This window comes from Calonectris borealis, chromosome Z, assembly GCF_964195595.1.
Source record: "Calonectris borealis chromosome Z, bCalBor7.hap1.2, whole genome shotgun sequence".
NCBI classification, from domain to species: Eukaryota; Metazoa; Chordata; class Aves; order Procellariiformes; family Procellariidae; genus Calonectris; species Calonectris borealis.
Genome location: NC_134352.1, coordinates 52,698,788 through 52,716,229, shown reverse-complemented (window position 1 = coordinate 52,716,229; position 17,442 = coordinate 52,698,788). Strand labels below are relative to the sequence as shown.

General features: G+C 38.5%; 1 protein-coding gene across 1 annotated transcript; it reads left to right on the top strand.

Annotated features, from left to right (window-relative positions):
* Window positions 1–285: 285 nt before the first annotated feature.
* Window positions 286–10,292, top strand: TYRP1 (tyrosinase related protein 1). The gene is made up of 7 exons (XM_075136465.1): window positions 286–667; window positions 3,402–3,724; window positions 5,079–5,283; window positions 6,227–6,394; window positions 7,921–8,100; window positions 9,372–9,518; window positions 10,087–10,292. The coding sequence occupies exons 1-7, from the start codon at window positions 286–288 to the stop codon at window positions 10,290–10,292; spliced, it is 1,611 nt and encodes a 536-aa protein (XP_074992566.1).
* Window positions 10,293–17,442: the final 7,150 nt, after the last annotated feature.

Genomic DNA, 17,442 nt, shown 5'->3' with positions numbered 1-17,442 from the left:
TAGTTAGTTACTATCTTTTGTGCAGATAATGAGAGAAGAGAAGAACATTAGTGTCTGTAGTGAGAGTTGTTCGCTTTTCCAGTTAGAGTATTGAAGTGCAGGGTTCAGAGGCACTTTCTGGGGTGGAAGGGGTAGCTTGGAGGTTTCTATCACTTGTTTTTATTCTTCTCTCTCTCTCTCTCTCTCTCTGTAGAGGGAGCTGGGTGTCCCATCGCAGGAGAGGAGAAGTCAGCGTGCGTGGACTGCCAGCTCTCGGAAGGAGCCGGCTCTGCTGGATCCGCCATCATGCAGCTCCCTGTGCTGCTGCTCCTTTCCCTGCCACCGCTTCTTAGCATGATCAGCCAAGCTGGAGCTCAGTTCCCTCGCCAGTGCGCTACCGTCGAGTCCCTGAGGAGCGGCATGTGTTGCCCAGACTATTTCCCTGTGTTTGGGCCAGGTACTGACCGGTGTGGTGTGTCTACAGGGAGGGGCCGGTGCGTACAGGTGACTGTGGATTTGCGACCCCACGGCCCACAGTACATCCATGATGGGCGGGATGACCGTGAGCAATGGCCCATACGCTTCTTCAACCAGACCTGTCGGTGCAATGGTAACTTCTCTGGTTACAACTGTGGGTCATGTCGCCCCGGCTGGAGTGGACCTACCTGTAGCCAACGAATCAATATAGGTAAGAGCATCAGAAATATAACATGAACATTGCCTGTTGGCAGTGCTTGCTTCTGAATGCACTTAGTATATTTATTTTGTTTAAAATACAAAATGGCCCTTATATTTATTTAGCAAATGTACCTTGCCATAGGGGTTATTAAGGCAGCAGATAAGTTGTTCAGCTTGTGTACCAAGTACCTACATTTACCACCCAATAAAAGGAAGAAGCAAAACCTGTAGTCAGTGCAGGATTAGGACCAAGTCCATTAAAGAATAGAACATCTAAGCTGAAAAAATTATATTCTTTGGAATTATTTAAGAGTAAAACAATATATGTGTGTTTGTGAGTATGTCTGGGAGTAATAGATATCATGTTTAATACCTTGTGACTACTTTAAGTGTGACAGCAGCTCTTTTGATTTAAAATCCCTTAATACATTTCTAAACTACGTACCTGGCCTTGTAAATTTTTACTTACCTAGTTGTTGTCAATGTCTTTAAAAGCCTTAACTCATGACTAAGAGCTGTTCAGATGAATTAGCACAGGCACTGGTGGGCCTTTCTGAGAGTTATCCAGTTTCAGTTTAGTCCAGAATATCAGCAAACAGATGTCTAAAATTTTTTGAAACAGTTATGAAATCCTTGTGGGACTGCAAAAATGTTGAATATTGTAGGTGAATTGAAAAAGACAAGCAGGCTTGGGGACAGATCCTTGTTCTCAAGTCAAAACCATCTGAATGAACAGGATTTCAGTCTTTATTAGTGAAAGTTTAAAGGTGTTATTGAAATCCTGTAAAATCCATAATCCCCCAAATGAGTGATGGGTTCTGTTGACATGAGAAACAACAGATCTCTAGCACAAATGTGCAGTGCCTCTTGCAGAAACAGAAATCAGCACAGCCATTATTTTCCCCAGATAGGAAACGCTCCATGAGTGTGAGTGGATGTTCCAGCAAGGGTTAACAAAGGACCGCTTCCCAATTCAAAATTCTAACAATAAGATTCCTTAAAAACAACTTATTGAGGGGTGTGGGAAAGACCTTTGGATTTTATTCATCCTTTGAGCTGCAAGAAGCAAACTAGAAAGCAGAAAGTATGACTCATGAATTGGATCTGCTAAGCCAGGTTGCAACCTCTGATGCTCTGGCCTGTTCTCGTTAACAATGATGATAACTCTGAAAAATAACCAAGAAATAAATGTTAACACGCACAAACTTAGCAAAGTAAACCTGGAGACAGGCAAAAAGCAGCTTTAGCTGATTTTCTAGGGTATACAAGAGCACTTTTTACTTTTCTTGCTTATTAAATCCTTTACTACTCAGTTAAATGCTAAGCAAATCAGATTTATCATGCATGACAACATGAATTTAAATAGGGGAAATTAGCTTCTTATTATGCTTTAAGTTTCCACATGGAGGTCACCTCTTTTGTCCATCCATAGAGCTGGCCCCAGCTGCTCAGACTTTAGAAATAATTATTGGATTACTGTTGATATATCCATGTAAAATAGCTGTAAAATGCAGTTTGGTGCCTTCATATTTTCTAAATTCATGCCTAACTTTAATGATAGTCCCAATTTTTTTATTGGGATATATTTTCAGGCACATATTTTGAAAAATGAAAAGGTTAAGATGTCTATGTAAATCAAAATTAGATGAATATTTTTAGTGCGCTACTTAAAATCAACAGCAAAAAACCCATCAGTGACCAGAGCTAGCATATCAGTTCAGTTCTGCAAAATAGAAAAGCATGTTTCAAGATACAGAGTCCTTGGATTAAATTCATGCTTCATAAAAGTATTTCTATAAACTCCAATGAAGCCAAATATGCTGCACTGAATCAACTTTATATAGTGAAATGTAATTTACTTTTATTCTTCATACTGATTCATGCTGAAGACTTGTTGCTTCTCATATCAACATAATCTATTACTTATTTGGACAATTATGGATTTTACAGGTTTTTCTATAATGCAAATGAGTGCATGTTGAAGAATAGCTCTGAGGACTGCTACATGTGTCTTAGTCTAAACTTAGCCTGAAATCTTCTCAGTCCAGGTGAAAGAATGCTGGATGGGGGTTGAGGTGACGTGGACTCTGTTCCTCTTGCTGATATACTGGTATTTCAACAAGTCAATTTTCTTCCTTGTTTCAACTGTCTATGTGGACAATGATATTTTTAAAAGGTTTTGAGATACACGGCTAAAAAGGACCATTATAGGGCTGTTGTTAATAATAGCAGGTAATGACATTAAAGAGAGATGTTGTACTGTGTGAAATTCACGATTCACAATTCTCTGGTGAATCTGCCATTTTTCCTACAAAGGTTCAAGCGTAAACAATGTACTTCAATAAATTGTCAAGCGGTAGAGCTTCTGATTATTATAAATTGCTATATAGTATTCTTTTCTTGTAAAGTATTACCACAGGAAAACTTAAGTATATTGGATGAAGTTCTGAAAGGTTTGTGTGACAAAGAACTGCCTGTGTCATTTCTCTGACAGGATGGAAGGATAATCTGTAACAATACTTCTAAAAGCGCTAAAACCACAAGGTTTTAGGCTTTATTTTTATTCAGCTCAACCTTTCTGATAATAAATAACATTTTCTATTTACGCTCAGTACTCTCTGAATTGCCCCAATTAAAAATGGATGAATGCTTGAAGAAAAAGGAATTTATCCAGAATTATTCGGAGAGGGATCAGACTTGAGTGTCTATTACTTTGGTAACTTGCTTCTTTTGTATCCTCACAGTCAGGAGGAATCTTTTGGATCTGAGTGCAGAAGAAAGGGGGCGTTTTGTGAATGCCTTACACGAAGCCAAGGTGACAATCCATCCTGACATTGTTATTGCTACACGAAGACGTGAGGAAATATTTGGACCGGACGGCAACACACCACAATTCGAGAACATCTCCATTTATAACTACTTTGTGTGGTCTCATTATTATTCTGTCAGGAAGACTTTCCTTGGTATAGGGCAGCAGAGTTTTGGAGGCATTGATTTCTCTCATGAGGGACCAGCTTTTGTCACGTGGCATAGGTACCATCTACTGCAGCTTGAAAGAGACATGCAGGTAAAGTTCATATTAATGTTGAGCCATGTGTTCATGCTATGTTCTGTACAGTTAAAGAACTTCTCCTCATATTCCAATAGGCAAAAATGATAGCAGTACGTGTTGAAATAATTCTGCTTCAATTTCAGTAACTCATTAGGTATATTAAAGTTAATACAGCACATTTAGGTTTTAGACTGTCATTGTTACAGATATGCTAAAAATAATATTTCAATCAGAGTAATGGAAAATGTAAAAGTTACATAAAAATCTCCTGTAAAAATATGTATAAATTCTATATATCCATAGAAGGCATTTTATTGGACCAACAAAAGTTATTGCTAATGTTATTTTTAGTATCAAGACCCTGATTCTTGACTAAGTTAGACTAATCAAAGCAGCAGAAATTCTAAAGAAAAGTATTACAGAGATGGCTTGGGGATTCAGAATCACATTTTATTTGCAAAATTAGTGTAACTGGTTAGAGAAATTAGTGTTTTGTTATACTCTGTTCCATAAATCAGTGATTCTCCTGTTTTCCTGTCCTTGTGCGGTCCTATCCATAAAAGGAATATATTATTTTATGGATAATCATCCTTCTTAAAGAAGAGATAATTAAGTTTTCAAGGTCAGATTAAATAGTCTCTGAAATGCCTTCAAGTTTTTTTACTAGCTTCAATGGTTTTGCATCAGGCTGAGGCACAAACTCCCTTCAAAAACTCACATTTGACATCAGTGGCATTTCATTATGTGGAAGCCCTGAGGAGTTCTAGCTCTTGGTGATTTAATATATATTCTTATTTATGTTAGTAAACTTGATCATTAGTTAAGCTAATTTGGCTGGCCAACACATCCTGGTATATAAATATTGGAAGCCAGGACACATTTCAGAACTGTTCAACTCCAACCCATACTAGAACCAAACAATGACAATTTGAAGGGCCGGTATCCCTTTTCCTTACTTTTCCATCTGCTCAGTCGTTCCAGTTGGCTTAGTTATTCTGTGTGCTACAAATGCTGCTGTTGTTGACAGGCCTTAAAAATATTTGGAAAAATAGGGTATCAGTATTAAGTGATGCTTCTTACTACTCACAACATGGTTTCAGGGAAGAGGTACTGTCTTATTAATGAGGGAGATCCATGGCTCAATTCAATGGTCCATCTGTCCTGTTGAACAAAGGCATCAAAGTGAAAAACTACCAAAAGCTTTTACACAGATTTCATAGATTTTCCATGGATTTCCTCTCCTCCATGAGGCAGGACTCTGACTCTTACTAAGATGTATTTAACTGTTTTTTAACATCCTTCTAGCAGTAAATATTATAGCTGTGTGGGGCACACATGTATTAATTAACACCATATTTATGTGGTTTAGAACATGCTGCAGGACCCCACTTTTGGACTGCCCTACTGGAATTTTGCAACAGGACAAAACACCTGTGATATCTGCTCAGATGACTTAATGGGAGCTAGAAGCAATTTTGATGTTTCTCTTATCAGCCAGAACTCAATCTTCTCGCAGTGGCGAGTGCTATGTGAAAATGTGGAAGACTATGAAACTTTGGGAACCATCTGTAACAGTAAGTATGACTGCTGGCAGATATTTGGAGAGAAAATCCTTTTAATAATATATAAATACAATATTTTAAATTCCAGTGGCTTTTCCCAGCCAAAAACTCTTGAAGTGGTTTTTGAATATTTTTGATCCAAGTTTCATCAGTCTTCTGAGATAGTACATACTTATCATCTGTCTTGCACTGAGGCTCCAAGCAGTTCAAAATTTGATCAGGAGCTTGTAGCAGAGGAAGAGCTAAATGCTTTGACGTCCCTTCCTATGCAGTATCTATTCATCTCATGTGCCATAAATAATTAAATCTGGCAGTGTCATTTCTTAACTGAAGCTTAAGTTTTCTTCTGACTACTCCACTTATCACCTTCATGGCATTCTGCTCCTAAAAGGAGAACATCTAACAAATCCCCATGTTAACTATGTGGACTGTGGTTTGAATATGAAGAATATTGAATCCAAACACATCTACCTCAGCTGTAAAAGCTAAAAAATCCCAGCAAGAGTCTTGTATTATCACCTTCAAGCCGCAACTCAGCATCTTCATGGAAATAGGGTGAAAAAATAGGGAAAAATGACAATATTTGGTTAATCATCTATATAATGAACTATGGTCCTTTCCCCAGCTACTCTGTCAGGACATTCTCAAAACTTTTGTCCTAGGTCTCATCAAAAAAATCACTTATATAAAAAATTTTCCCAAAGAACTCACAGAACCACAAATTTCAATAAGAGGCTTCTAGAAGCTTTTTAAAATCCTGCTGCAAAGTATCCAGCACACAGGACTCCATGAAGATTCAGATTCTTTGTCTGACATGAGGAACTGACCCATTCACCCAGTTTAAGTGTCTTTTGCGAGGGATTTTTTCCCCCCCATGGTTCAGCCATTAAAAGGATGCATTCTGTGGCCTACTGTTTTACACCAGCATTGTTTTCTCTCTTCTCTCCACCCCCAGGCACTGAGGGTGGTCCCATCCGAAGAAATCCTGCTGGAAATGTTGCACGGCCTATGGTACAGCGTCTCCCAGAGCCTGAGGATGTTGCTCAGTGTTTGGAAGTTGGTGTCTTTGACACTCCTCCTTTCTACTCCAATTCAACAGACAGTTTCCGTAACACAGTAGAAGGTAAACATGGCAAATAAAAGGACCTGGAACAACTCCAAATAAGTCAAGGGAGCAGGCTTGCCATTTTTCCTGTTGGAAGGATGACTTTGGAGACAGTCTATTGGACACTAAGAAAACATTGTTCTTAGCATTATTAGCTTAGTATTAAGTGGAAATAAGCTCTGGGTAAATGACTTTATAGCTTATGTCAGTTCTCTAAATTCATAAAAGCCTCAAAAGTCTGCCACTAGCATACTAAGTAGAAACTCGCTAAGATCAGGTCCTTGCAACCTAGTAATAGGTTGTCATTGCTGAAAACAGACAGATTGATGCAGCTGCATTCTTAAACAAGGCAAAAAAGTGCTCATAGCAGTTACTCTTGTATCTGAATTAAAACAAACGAAAGCAAAAGAAGTTGTAAGCCTTGGTAGTACTTAATGAAATGGTATTGAGGTAGCAATTGAGGTCTGGGTACAGAATTTACTTCTAAACATGTTAGTCCTTCTCTCTGGGCCATATAACTCTGTTCTTCTCTAAGCTCTACACATTTAAAATGAAATTTTCTGTCACTGGCATCTGAACAAACACTCCCCAACACAGAAACCAGCCTAAAGATTTGATCCACGCTGTTCAGTCAGCATACTGCCAGCTGCTTCTGCATTTTAATAATCCAGAGTTTTTAACAGGAAAGACTAGGATTCATGAGAAAAGATTACCAAGTGACAGTTCAGATCCCTGCCAGACCTTCCACAGATCCTCTGGCTCTTTTGAAGAGGCATAACTTCTATGACGGGGAAGATCTGCTCCATTTTCTTTCTCTTGGAAAACAAAACCAAGAATCTGCACCAACCTTTTAAGTATATATGAAAGCTTTGGATGCTTACCATTTGACAAATGGGTTGTCAATATCTAGGTATCTAAACATGGCTTTAGCCAATTAACTGTATGGAGCCCTCTCTGGAAAGTTTGGCCAGAGCTTGAAAAAGAGAAGTTTTCATGATGCTTCAGAACCTGACATCTGACATGAGGGTTATGAGGTGTTGGGCACTAACAGAGTTACATAGGGTATCTTCACTGAAAAAACAAAGCATGTGAAGCTTTCTGAGATGTGTTCGCAGTAAGCATGGAAATAATGTGTGGAAACATAACAGCTGGCTCATTAGGATAGATGGTAACATACACACTTAAGTCAGCAGTTAGAAAACACATGCAACTATTTCAGTTATGCTGAAAGATATGTAGGTCCCAAATATATACCTTTATTTTCATGCTATGATGCATGGCCATTTTTGCACTAAATCCCAACAGCCTTGCACTCCACATTCTCAGCATTCTTTTATAAAGGCTATTTTAATCTGAAAATTATGCACGCTAGAGACATTTCTCAAATACCTAATAGGTAAAAAATTAAATACTCATTTACATTAAGCAAGGCAACACAACAACATGACAGCCTCTCAGAGAAAAAAAGTATCCAGCTAGGACTTCAGCTTCCAAACAAAACCTTCACTGGGGTTTTTTGTGTTCTTCTTTGTTTGCATATTCAGGGTACAGTGATCCTTCAGGGAAATATGACCCAGCAGTTCGAAGTCTTCACAACTTGGCTCATCTGTTTTTGAATGGGACAGGAGGGCAAACTCATTTATCACCAAATGATCCCATTTTTGTCCTCCTGCACACATTTACAGATGCTGTTTTTGATGAGTGGCTGAGAAGGTATTCTGCAGGTAAGATGTGCTCGTGGACAGAAGCGGGATGGGTGGTTGTCAGTCTTTGTAGTCACAGGAGCTCAGCTGTTTCTTGTGGGACAGCCCCTAAGCTTAGGAGCGAGGACTGAAATTTTAACCGTTAGTATAGTTAACAAAGACAGAGTAATAACAAGCAAGCTCCCTTCCTCACCCCTGTGACTTCCATTTTCAAATCACTGTCTGTGAAGGGACTTGGCCAGAGGCACAATTCAAGAAAACAAAATGTGCAAATACATTGTCTCCATAGAGCAAAGACAGTGTAACCATGGAAGGTCCAAATACTTCATAGACATTCCGTCATTGTGTGGAGTAAATATCTATGTTTCTTCTTGTTAAACAAGATCAGAGGCCATGCACACCCTCACAATTAATTTTGACCACCTTTGTGATTTACTACCAGCATTCCATAACCATTTCCATATCTTTTCAAAGGATGGTCACTATTGCTGTCCTTGCTTTTTTAACTCCGAAAAGCAGAGAGAAAAGGAATAAGGGAGGAAGGAGATTGGCATCAGTGAACTGAGGGGAGAACGTGTAATGCATTAGTCTACACAAAGCGGCGACTATATTCCTCTTAGGACACTCCAGCCCCCTCTTCCTTCTTCTACAGAAGATAGCTGCTGTTGCACAACTGAGACTTCTTTGTGCAGCTTCCACAACCTGCCTCATGTATTTTTCCCACATCAATATCAGAGAGCAATTGTATCCCCTTGTGGTATTTACATGACTTATCACAAGCTTTTGCATCATCTTACCAAGATGGATTTTTTTTCTCTTTTTTTTTTTTTGCTTCAGCTGACTTTCTCCTGATTTACCGTAACATTGCAAAAAAATTCCACTAGAGTTCATATCAGCTGCCCTCCTGAAATGCATGAGAGAGCTCTTCATCACTGTTACAGTCAGGCAAAGCCAGACTGTAGCAAAAACGTTTTGGAGTCCTCCATATATACATATTTCTCCTTTTCCATACAAGAAGACATGAAAAGCCCAACACAGGGCAAAAGTTTTACAATTTACTGGAGGTTTCTGTTAAAAAACAGAGATATCACTAGTGGTCTTGCTTTTGGACAGAGCAGAGCCCTCCGCTCTGGATCTGTCACACTGGAAAACCAATCCTTCTAGATTAACTTAGGTTAGGAAGAAAAAAATTGAGGTACTCAAAACCCTGAGTCATTGTTAGAAAAAAAAATGAAGTAGTGCAGATTATTTTGATTTTATTTACAGAAGTGTCCTTTGACTTTCAAATTTAGATATCTCAACATATCCACTGGAGAATGCCCCTATTGGACATAACCGACAGTACAATATGGTGCCTTTCTGGCCTCCAGTTACCAATAATGAAATGTTTGTTACTGCACCAGAAAACCTGGGATACAGCTACGAAGTCGAGTGGCCAGGTAAACTGTCCAACCTAGATGCTTCCTCTTTTTTTCTTATCATGTCTTTCTTCCTTAAAGTTTATGCATCATACAACAAAGTTGGTTCAAATATCACAAACAATATTTGATGCCTTTGTAAAGGTCTATTTCTTTTTTCTTGCCTGGCTTTTCAAATCAGTTGTGTTTGGGGTTTAGTACAGCTAAATAGTTACTGATTATAGATTGTTCCTGCATTAAGCTCTCACTATCCACTTCAATTTTTGAAGAATTTTTCATTTGGACCTAAACCTTGCAGAAGGTCCTTATCCCTATATCATATGCCTTTATTAAATCACTACAGAGAATGCAAATCCCTCACAAACCAGGTAGCAGAAGAAAGGTCCAGGACTGTTCTTAGAGTGTAACAAGAGAGACTGAAATTTTCTTACATTTTGGAACAAATATTAGCAACCAAAATTTAAACTAGTTCTACTTCATGACTCATTGAATAATGACAGATACTGAGCTTTGGTCTGTCCCTCTGATGTTTCTCCATATATTTGACATTTACTTTTAATAACTTTCCCTTTTGCTTTCCTTCCTGTAGGTCGGGCTCTCCGTGTCACAGAGATGATAACTATCGCAATAGTGACTGCACTGGTTCTTGTTGCAATTATCTTCGCTGCTGCTGCATGTATCGTACGTGTCAAGAAAAATAAGGATGAGTTACATCAGCCTCTTCTTACTGACCAGTATCAGCACTACTCAGATGATTATGATGGCATACCAGCACCGAGCCAGTCTGTTGTTTGAAAAGACATCACTTTTTTGCATTTGACTGAAACTGTTTATTTTGCTGTGTTTTATAAATGGTGGTCATCCATCTGCTTTAAAATAAAGAGCATAAACTGTCAGCTGTCTTGATATGTTTGCTCCAGGCTTCAACTCCTCTTTCATCACACCTAGTCACCTTTGCAATGCTAATTCTGTGTTGATTTTAATAGAATTCCACTAACTCCTCAGGGCTCACCTGCAAGCCTTTTTCATGCATATTTCTGTAAAATCTGGTAAAATTTAGTTAACTTGCCAATGTCATCTAACTTCACCTAATCTTTATACCCAGAATTCTTTTATGAGGTACTTTTGTGAAAAGGTCAAGTGAGTGGAAATGTGTTTCAAAATAGCCAGTGTGCCAGGCAGGGAGCTACAAGGGAAATCTGAACGGAACAGTGTGTTTGAAATCCAACTTTATTCACAGAACACAGTTTTGATCTTATTGCTGCTTTTAGGTGGATCTGCGAAAAGCGATTCACCACCGAGAAGCCACTCCAGCATTTGGACACTTCAGCAGTATGTTCAAACACAGCTGCCTGAAGGGAACATCCGTTTGAAAGGACAGCTGGCAGCAGACTTTGTTTTATTTTTATTTTGATTTTTCACTCTCTCGCTCCCTTTCTCTCTCCCACTATCCCCGGGGCATTCTCCCTAGCAATGAGAGTCCTTGCTTCAATTCTCTCCTGCAGGAATTTAAACCAGCATCTCTTGTACTTTGAGAGAAGGCCCTAGGCATCAGGCTGTAGAATAGACTTGGAAAAATAGCCATATGCAACTCCTGTTGAATTTATTCAACATAAGCCAGTAGGAGAGCAACAAACTGACACCTGCCTTTACAGCCTGAGGTAGGGCTTGAGGAATCTGGCTTCAAGCCTCACCTCCTCTCTCTCATCATAACTGGGTACCAATAAATCATCTTATTGTCTTCCTATGATGGCTTATTGACTCTAAATTAGCAGTAATTAGCTGACATACAGAGATGTTCCTGGGTTCAGACTATTGAATTCCACATCATGTACTCAACCCTCTAATTGTCAGACTATGAAGTCAAGCTGTCTCTTGTCTCTCTTTCTGTCTGACCCCAGCTTCAACAGAAATGGCAAGTAATTTGGATTGAGCTCCTTCAATCTGAGGCAGCTCTCCTAGACATTAAGTTATTAGGCAAAAGCAAGGGTCATTTATCTCCTCCTTCCAGCCACGCCTTCTACATGCTGTGTTAACCTCAGTGGTTTCAGTGAGTACCAAGTGTGCTCAAAGCACATTTACTCAGTTGCAAGGAGATATGTAATTTATACATTGAGAATTTTGTAAATAGAAAGACAAGTACTCTCTAGTAGGCAAGTGAAAGATGGCTTATCATCTTAACGCATCTTACCAGGCATGGCGCATGGACAACAACAAAAATTTACACATGTAACTGATATTTAGGAAGAAAACTTTCACCTGTGGCACCCATGGCACAGAAGTAAATTACACAAAGGTCTTTTGGGTTGCACTCTTGGTTTTACTTACAGTCTAGCCAGTCAGTATTTCAGGTACACAAGTGGCAGTTTGGATTTCAACTCAAATGCCTGTTTCTGCCATTCTTGCTTGTACTGAGTAGCAACTTAACAAGTCATCCACTTTAGTGATTTCAATGGATTAATGCAGGGCAATCCAATGTACTTTGGATTGGGGTCAAGAGACCTGAATTTTATTCTTAGCTCTGTTACTGACCTGCTGAATGTTCTTAGCTAGTAGTATTTTACCTCTGTGACTCATTTGACTCATTTATAAAATGAAGATAATAGAGCTTCCTTTAAAAGGTGTTTTTACTTCAGTGGTTGAAAAGAAGCATAAAGAAGCTTGACAGCAGAAGGAAAATGTCATGGCAAAATCAGATCTTGTGAAGAGGTCTTTAGCCATTAAAGCCATTCAATCTTTCAAGCAAAAGCACACACTCATGGTTTGAGCAGGCCATAGGTCTTGTGGGTCAGAGAATGAGGAGACCTGCCTGCTAGTTACAGATGCCACACATAAATGAAGGAACTTATAACAAACTTAAAAAGAAAAGGAACAGCAAGCATAGGAATTAGAGGGGGAAAGAAAGTGGAGAACGGTGTGTGTGATCCATTCTTTCAAGAGTCTCACAAGTCCTTTTTTCTTTGGTCACTATTTGCAGTACTCTGAACTATGTCTGGGTGCAGAGAAACAGTTCCTGCCATTCATTGAAGCTGCTTGGTGTTTGTTCTTGAGCTAATCTGATGGGGAAAAACTGGTTTAGGTTTGACATCTGAAATGGCCAGCATATGAGAAAATTAAGAAAAATAAATAAACACCAGAAAATTGAGTGTGTGATAACTATAGGCTTTCATGTGTTATATAGAGGCAAGAACAGGTAGCAGAAGTCACGAGGAGAAGGGACAAAGTGAAAAGCTGGAAAAAAGTACTAACTGAGAAGTGCTAGGTGGAGCAATTATGAAGTGTGTGGTGTCACTTCTCCCCATAACTTTTGCTCCCTGTCCTTCTCATGAAGGTTTACTCATGTAAGGGTTGTATAAGACAGCTTTAAATGATATCTGGAAATTATGAGAAAATAGAGCTAAACTCATGTTGAACTGATGACCATGCCAAAAGGAACTATGACATAGGTAGCAAAGGGTTGGCACAATTAAGGAAAAACTGAAAGGAGCCTCAGATTTGGCTATGAGCAGAGATCTCTGAAGCGTTGTCAGACAGAAATTCTCACACAAATTAGAACTGTGTAATTGATGTAAAATTTTGGAGACTGCTGAATAAATATTGATAATGATGCTAAGGGAACCAAAATCCATGGATGTATTGGTCATGGACCCTTTTTCCACAAATAGTTATTGGTCTAATAAAATGTCATAGTTATTGTTTTCACTTAGATTGCAGTGACCGTATCACAAAAAAAGAAAAAAGAAAAAAAAAGAAAAAATATTTTTAGGCCTCTTAGGTGTCCTCTACAACTGGGAAAGTTAATGGGTTTTTATCATTAGTTCTTCATTCTCTAACAGTACCTAAGTTTGGCTTTTGAAATTTATTTCTCTTATAAAAAGCAAATTAGTAGACAGTAACTAGTGAATTCAAATAATGAAACAGTAATTCAGATTCTCTCCAGACAATATTAAATGAATAGAGCTTTTGAGAATATGCAAGAGAGAAAAGAAACTAAGCTTAGGAATTTTAGAAATAAAAAGAAAACTGCCAAAGCTGCATTTGACCTTGGAAAGGAAGTATTGAAAAGGTTCTTTGACCATATAAATGAAAATGCAATAAATGCAGAGTAAAGATTAGCATGATCCAGATACATTTTTCCATGTCAGTGATAGTCGACCTCCGTTTTCAGTAAGATGAACTACGCTGATATTGTACGGAAAGATTTAAAGGCTTATGGAATGAGAGACAGAAATTGCCTTACAAGACAGAAACTAAACAATATATCTGCATCAAGACAGCACGTAATTTCCATCCAAGAACCCAAAAATTACATACGAAACTGTAAGTCCATCTGTAAGGTGTCTGCATAATATTATCAGGTCAGCTGAAGTATTGTGCAATTGAGAGCAGCAATATTTTATGGGGAAGGGAAAGTAAAAATGTTCTGTGCAGCTACAAGCTTATTAATTTAGACTCAATAGCATGACAGTCTCCAAAACAAACTGTGAAAATACAATTGGAATCAAATACAGCACAGATTTATCAAAGTTAGACCATGCTAGCTAGCTTAATAGCTTTCTTCGATAAAATAATTCAAAGATTTTATTTGGGAATTACATTGACACTGAAGCATTTGATAAAGTGCCATGTGATTAAGCCTCAAAAGTTAGGAAATGGAATAGGATTTGCAGACTAGGAAGAGAGTTAACTAGAGGAGAGATGATGAGTATTGAAAGCAGAACCAGGGCTATAGGGCTAGTCCCTGCAGGCCTTTACTAGCAGAATTACAAAGACTAAACCAGCCTTATTTAGTTCTTTCAAGAGAGAAGCTGATGCACAAAACTGCACTGCATGAATAATCACCACCCCTTGGACAGTACTGGAAGAAAATATACAGAGGGATAAGGGTAACCTGCAGAAATACCTTGTGAACTTCAAGATTTGAAGAAAGGTGAGAGGAAGTGAAACAGCATAGTAATGATATCTCCCCTCTTCCCCTACATTCCAGTAACATGAATTTCTATTCCCACATGCAAAATTTTGCAGTAAGAAATAAAAAAGCATTGCAAATAAGCTTATAGCAGAAAACCTTATGCCACCAATGTGATACTAATGTGAAAACAGCAAAGGCAGTTGGTCATATGACGTAGCATAGTTTGTTCAATAAATGTACCATATGTCCTGAAGTTTAAAAGATTCTGTAAGTTGGTTGCCTACAATAAAGGCGGCATCTGGGGAAAAATTTCCCTTACAAACTGGTATTTCTACATGAAAGAAAAGATTTTCAAAGGCAGACTGAAGAATTTAGTGGAAGCTGGTGGGCGATTAGGCTGTCCAGTTAACTTCCTCTTAATGGTGGGTAGTAAAATCATAACTTTCATGAACATCTGCTTTGGACACAAAGCTGAACTATTTTTGTAACTTAGAGAAAGATTTCTAACCCCAGAAGTTTCACCTCTCCTATGTGTGGAAGGGCTAAGCAACACTGGTTAATAATGGCTTTATGATGACATAGAATTGGAATGACTCCCAAAATGAGATTTATTGCTGAGGTGTATTCAGTTTGTCATCTTAATATTTTTTATTGTCCAAAAAATGCCTCCCACTTAAACATTTGACTACCAAAAGAATAATTTGGCAAGGAAACCTGATTAGAACTGAGATATTTATTTTCAAAATATTAATTTGGAGCAAAATGTATGGATCTCCTCTCTCAAAACTGAATTTTAACTTGAAATCTCATTTAACCTCCAATGTAGAATGAAAGTGCTGGCTTTAGCAGATGCTTTGTTCAGGTGCTGTTTTAAGTTAAAGGGAAAGGGAAACGGCATTCACAATATTTGCTTCTTGCTCATTTGAGGGAATTAAAATAGCACAATTCCAACTAAAATAAACCTTGGATTGGTTTCCCTGTAGATTTTTAAATACAGAGCGTAGTGTGCATTGTTTTTTGTCATCCTGCCAATCCCACCCTTACTGCCCAGAGGTATCTATGTAAGCCACTGCCAATTCCAATTATGCGCACCTCTTTCTCTTTTTTCCCTTCACCCCTCAAATGCTGGGGGCAAAGGAGGCAATCTAAACAGTAATTTTGCAGTAAGTTAGGTTTGCATGCACACAGAAACTGACTTTAAGACCTTTGGCAACCATTCAAGAATGGATTTGGGTTTTATAACTAGCAAGAGCTTTTCAAGGAATAGGATTGCTATCTTGCTGAAATCAGTACCCCTGATCAGTACAACAGGGACCCATAGTCCTTTGCCTGAAGCAAAGGTAGCTGCAAAGGAAGACAGAAGCAATGCTTAATGCAGAATTAAACATCCTTAATTTGAGGCTGAACTGGTGATAGGATGACTGCCTAAGGGGATTTTAATCTGTCCACGCAACCTGTCTGTTTACTACTGGTGTTAAGTTTTCTTTTGCTCAGTTCAGAAAGGTTGAGAGAAAACTACTGACATGGATAAAAGGCCTTGTGCTGAAGAAAATTTTTCCAAAGAAAAAATCTCAAGGGAGAAGAGAGGAGGGGCAGAAAATGTTTGTTTAGAAGCTGAAAGTTGTATTGTAGCTGAAATGGTCTCAGGCTATTAAGCTTGAAGTTTGCAGGAAAAACAATATTTCTCTCTAGACTACCAGATAATATACCAGAAAAAAAGTAGCTCCAAACAATATCATTGCACCGAAGGCCTCCAAGTGGAATTTTGTCTCTTTGTAACACCTTCTAAAAATCAATACATAGGAATGATTCTCAGTATGAGCAGCATAGTTAAAGACAAAGAATGATATAAAATTAAATAGTATCGAGTGATTGAATTACTATGTCATGTATGAATCAAAAGTGAAGATGCTGGTTTCAACTGGACTTTGGATGACAGGGATCATCTGTATTTCTTATTTATTAATTTATACGGAAAAAAAAATGTCACCCTTGCTAACACCTACTAAGCAATCGCATTTAATATGAGCATAAAGCAAAAGTCTCATGTTTAAAATAAGGTGAAACTTCCATTTTACATCTCCTTAGGAACAGTATTCTTACTTATGCCATGGCTTCAAGATTGCTCACAGTAAAATTCCCCTGTGCTGCGCCCACACCCAAGCAGGAGTATGCAACGAAGGGCCTTGCCACAAGGTGGCACTTCACCAAATAATTCAAGTTGTTTTCTAACATGGAATAGAAAACTTCTCGACTAAAAAGCCATTTCAAGTTCTGAACGCAATTTTCTAAAAAGGTATTTTAATTTGTGTCCCTCAACTTCCTACTCCGAGAGAAGTCTAGCTTCTTTTTCTTTGGGACTACCTAAATTGTTGCAGGCTTATTATTTTAAAAACAAATCCTTAACAGAAACAATACATGCCTAACTGTCTCATATCTGCCATTATTGGTTCACAACAGCAAGTAAATGCTGTCCATTGGGGAAGGTAATTTATTTTTTTTTTTAACAGGGGCAGAAAAGTGATTGTCATACTGTCATTTTTTATCCCTGCATCTACAAGTGAGAAGAAAATGAGGGCTTACCAAGCACTGATACTATTTGATATTAGCAATTTATGATCTGAATTTGTCCTTTTAGCATCGCTAATGTTTTTCTTCTGGCAGTCTCAGAAGATAAATCAGCAGCTGCAGCAGCAGGGCCTGCAAAAAGAGCATCACTTCTTCAAGTGAGTAAGAATTCAGAAAAGTGATGCTGATAACAATCGAGCTGGCATAAAAGTGGCCAGACACAATTTTTTCAGTTGTACACCATCACTCAATGGCAGTCCCTGGCCTGGATTTTTACCTCAGTTTGTTTGGGCATAGGTGCTGGTGGTAACCTAGAGCAAATCCAATGCTCTGGAGAGCATCTGTTCCCCAAGGCTCCCCGCAGACCACCATGCAGCTCTTGCCACTGTGCTTTTCCCCTGTAGTATTCTCTGCAAGGGTGAGCAAAAGAGATTGCAGTCTCACCGCATGAGAGACCTGTTCACC

What these genes read in the sequence shown, in the direction of transcription:
- TYRP1 (XM_075136465.1), top strand. Translation starts at nt 286, where the DNA reads ATGCAGCTCCCTGTGCTGCTGCTCCTTTCCCTGCCACCGCTTCTTAGC. An exon ending in TAGCCAACGAATCAATATAG is followed by an intron (nt 668 to 3,401) that starts GTAAGAGCATCA and finishes GTATCCTCACAG; the next exon opens with TCAGGAGGAATCTTTTGGAT. An exon ending in CTACGAAGTCGAGTGGCCAG is followed by an intron (nt 9,519 to 10,086) that starts GTAAACTGTCCA and finishes TCCTTCCTGTAG; the next exon opens with GTCGGGCTCTCCGTGTCACA.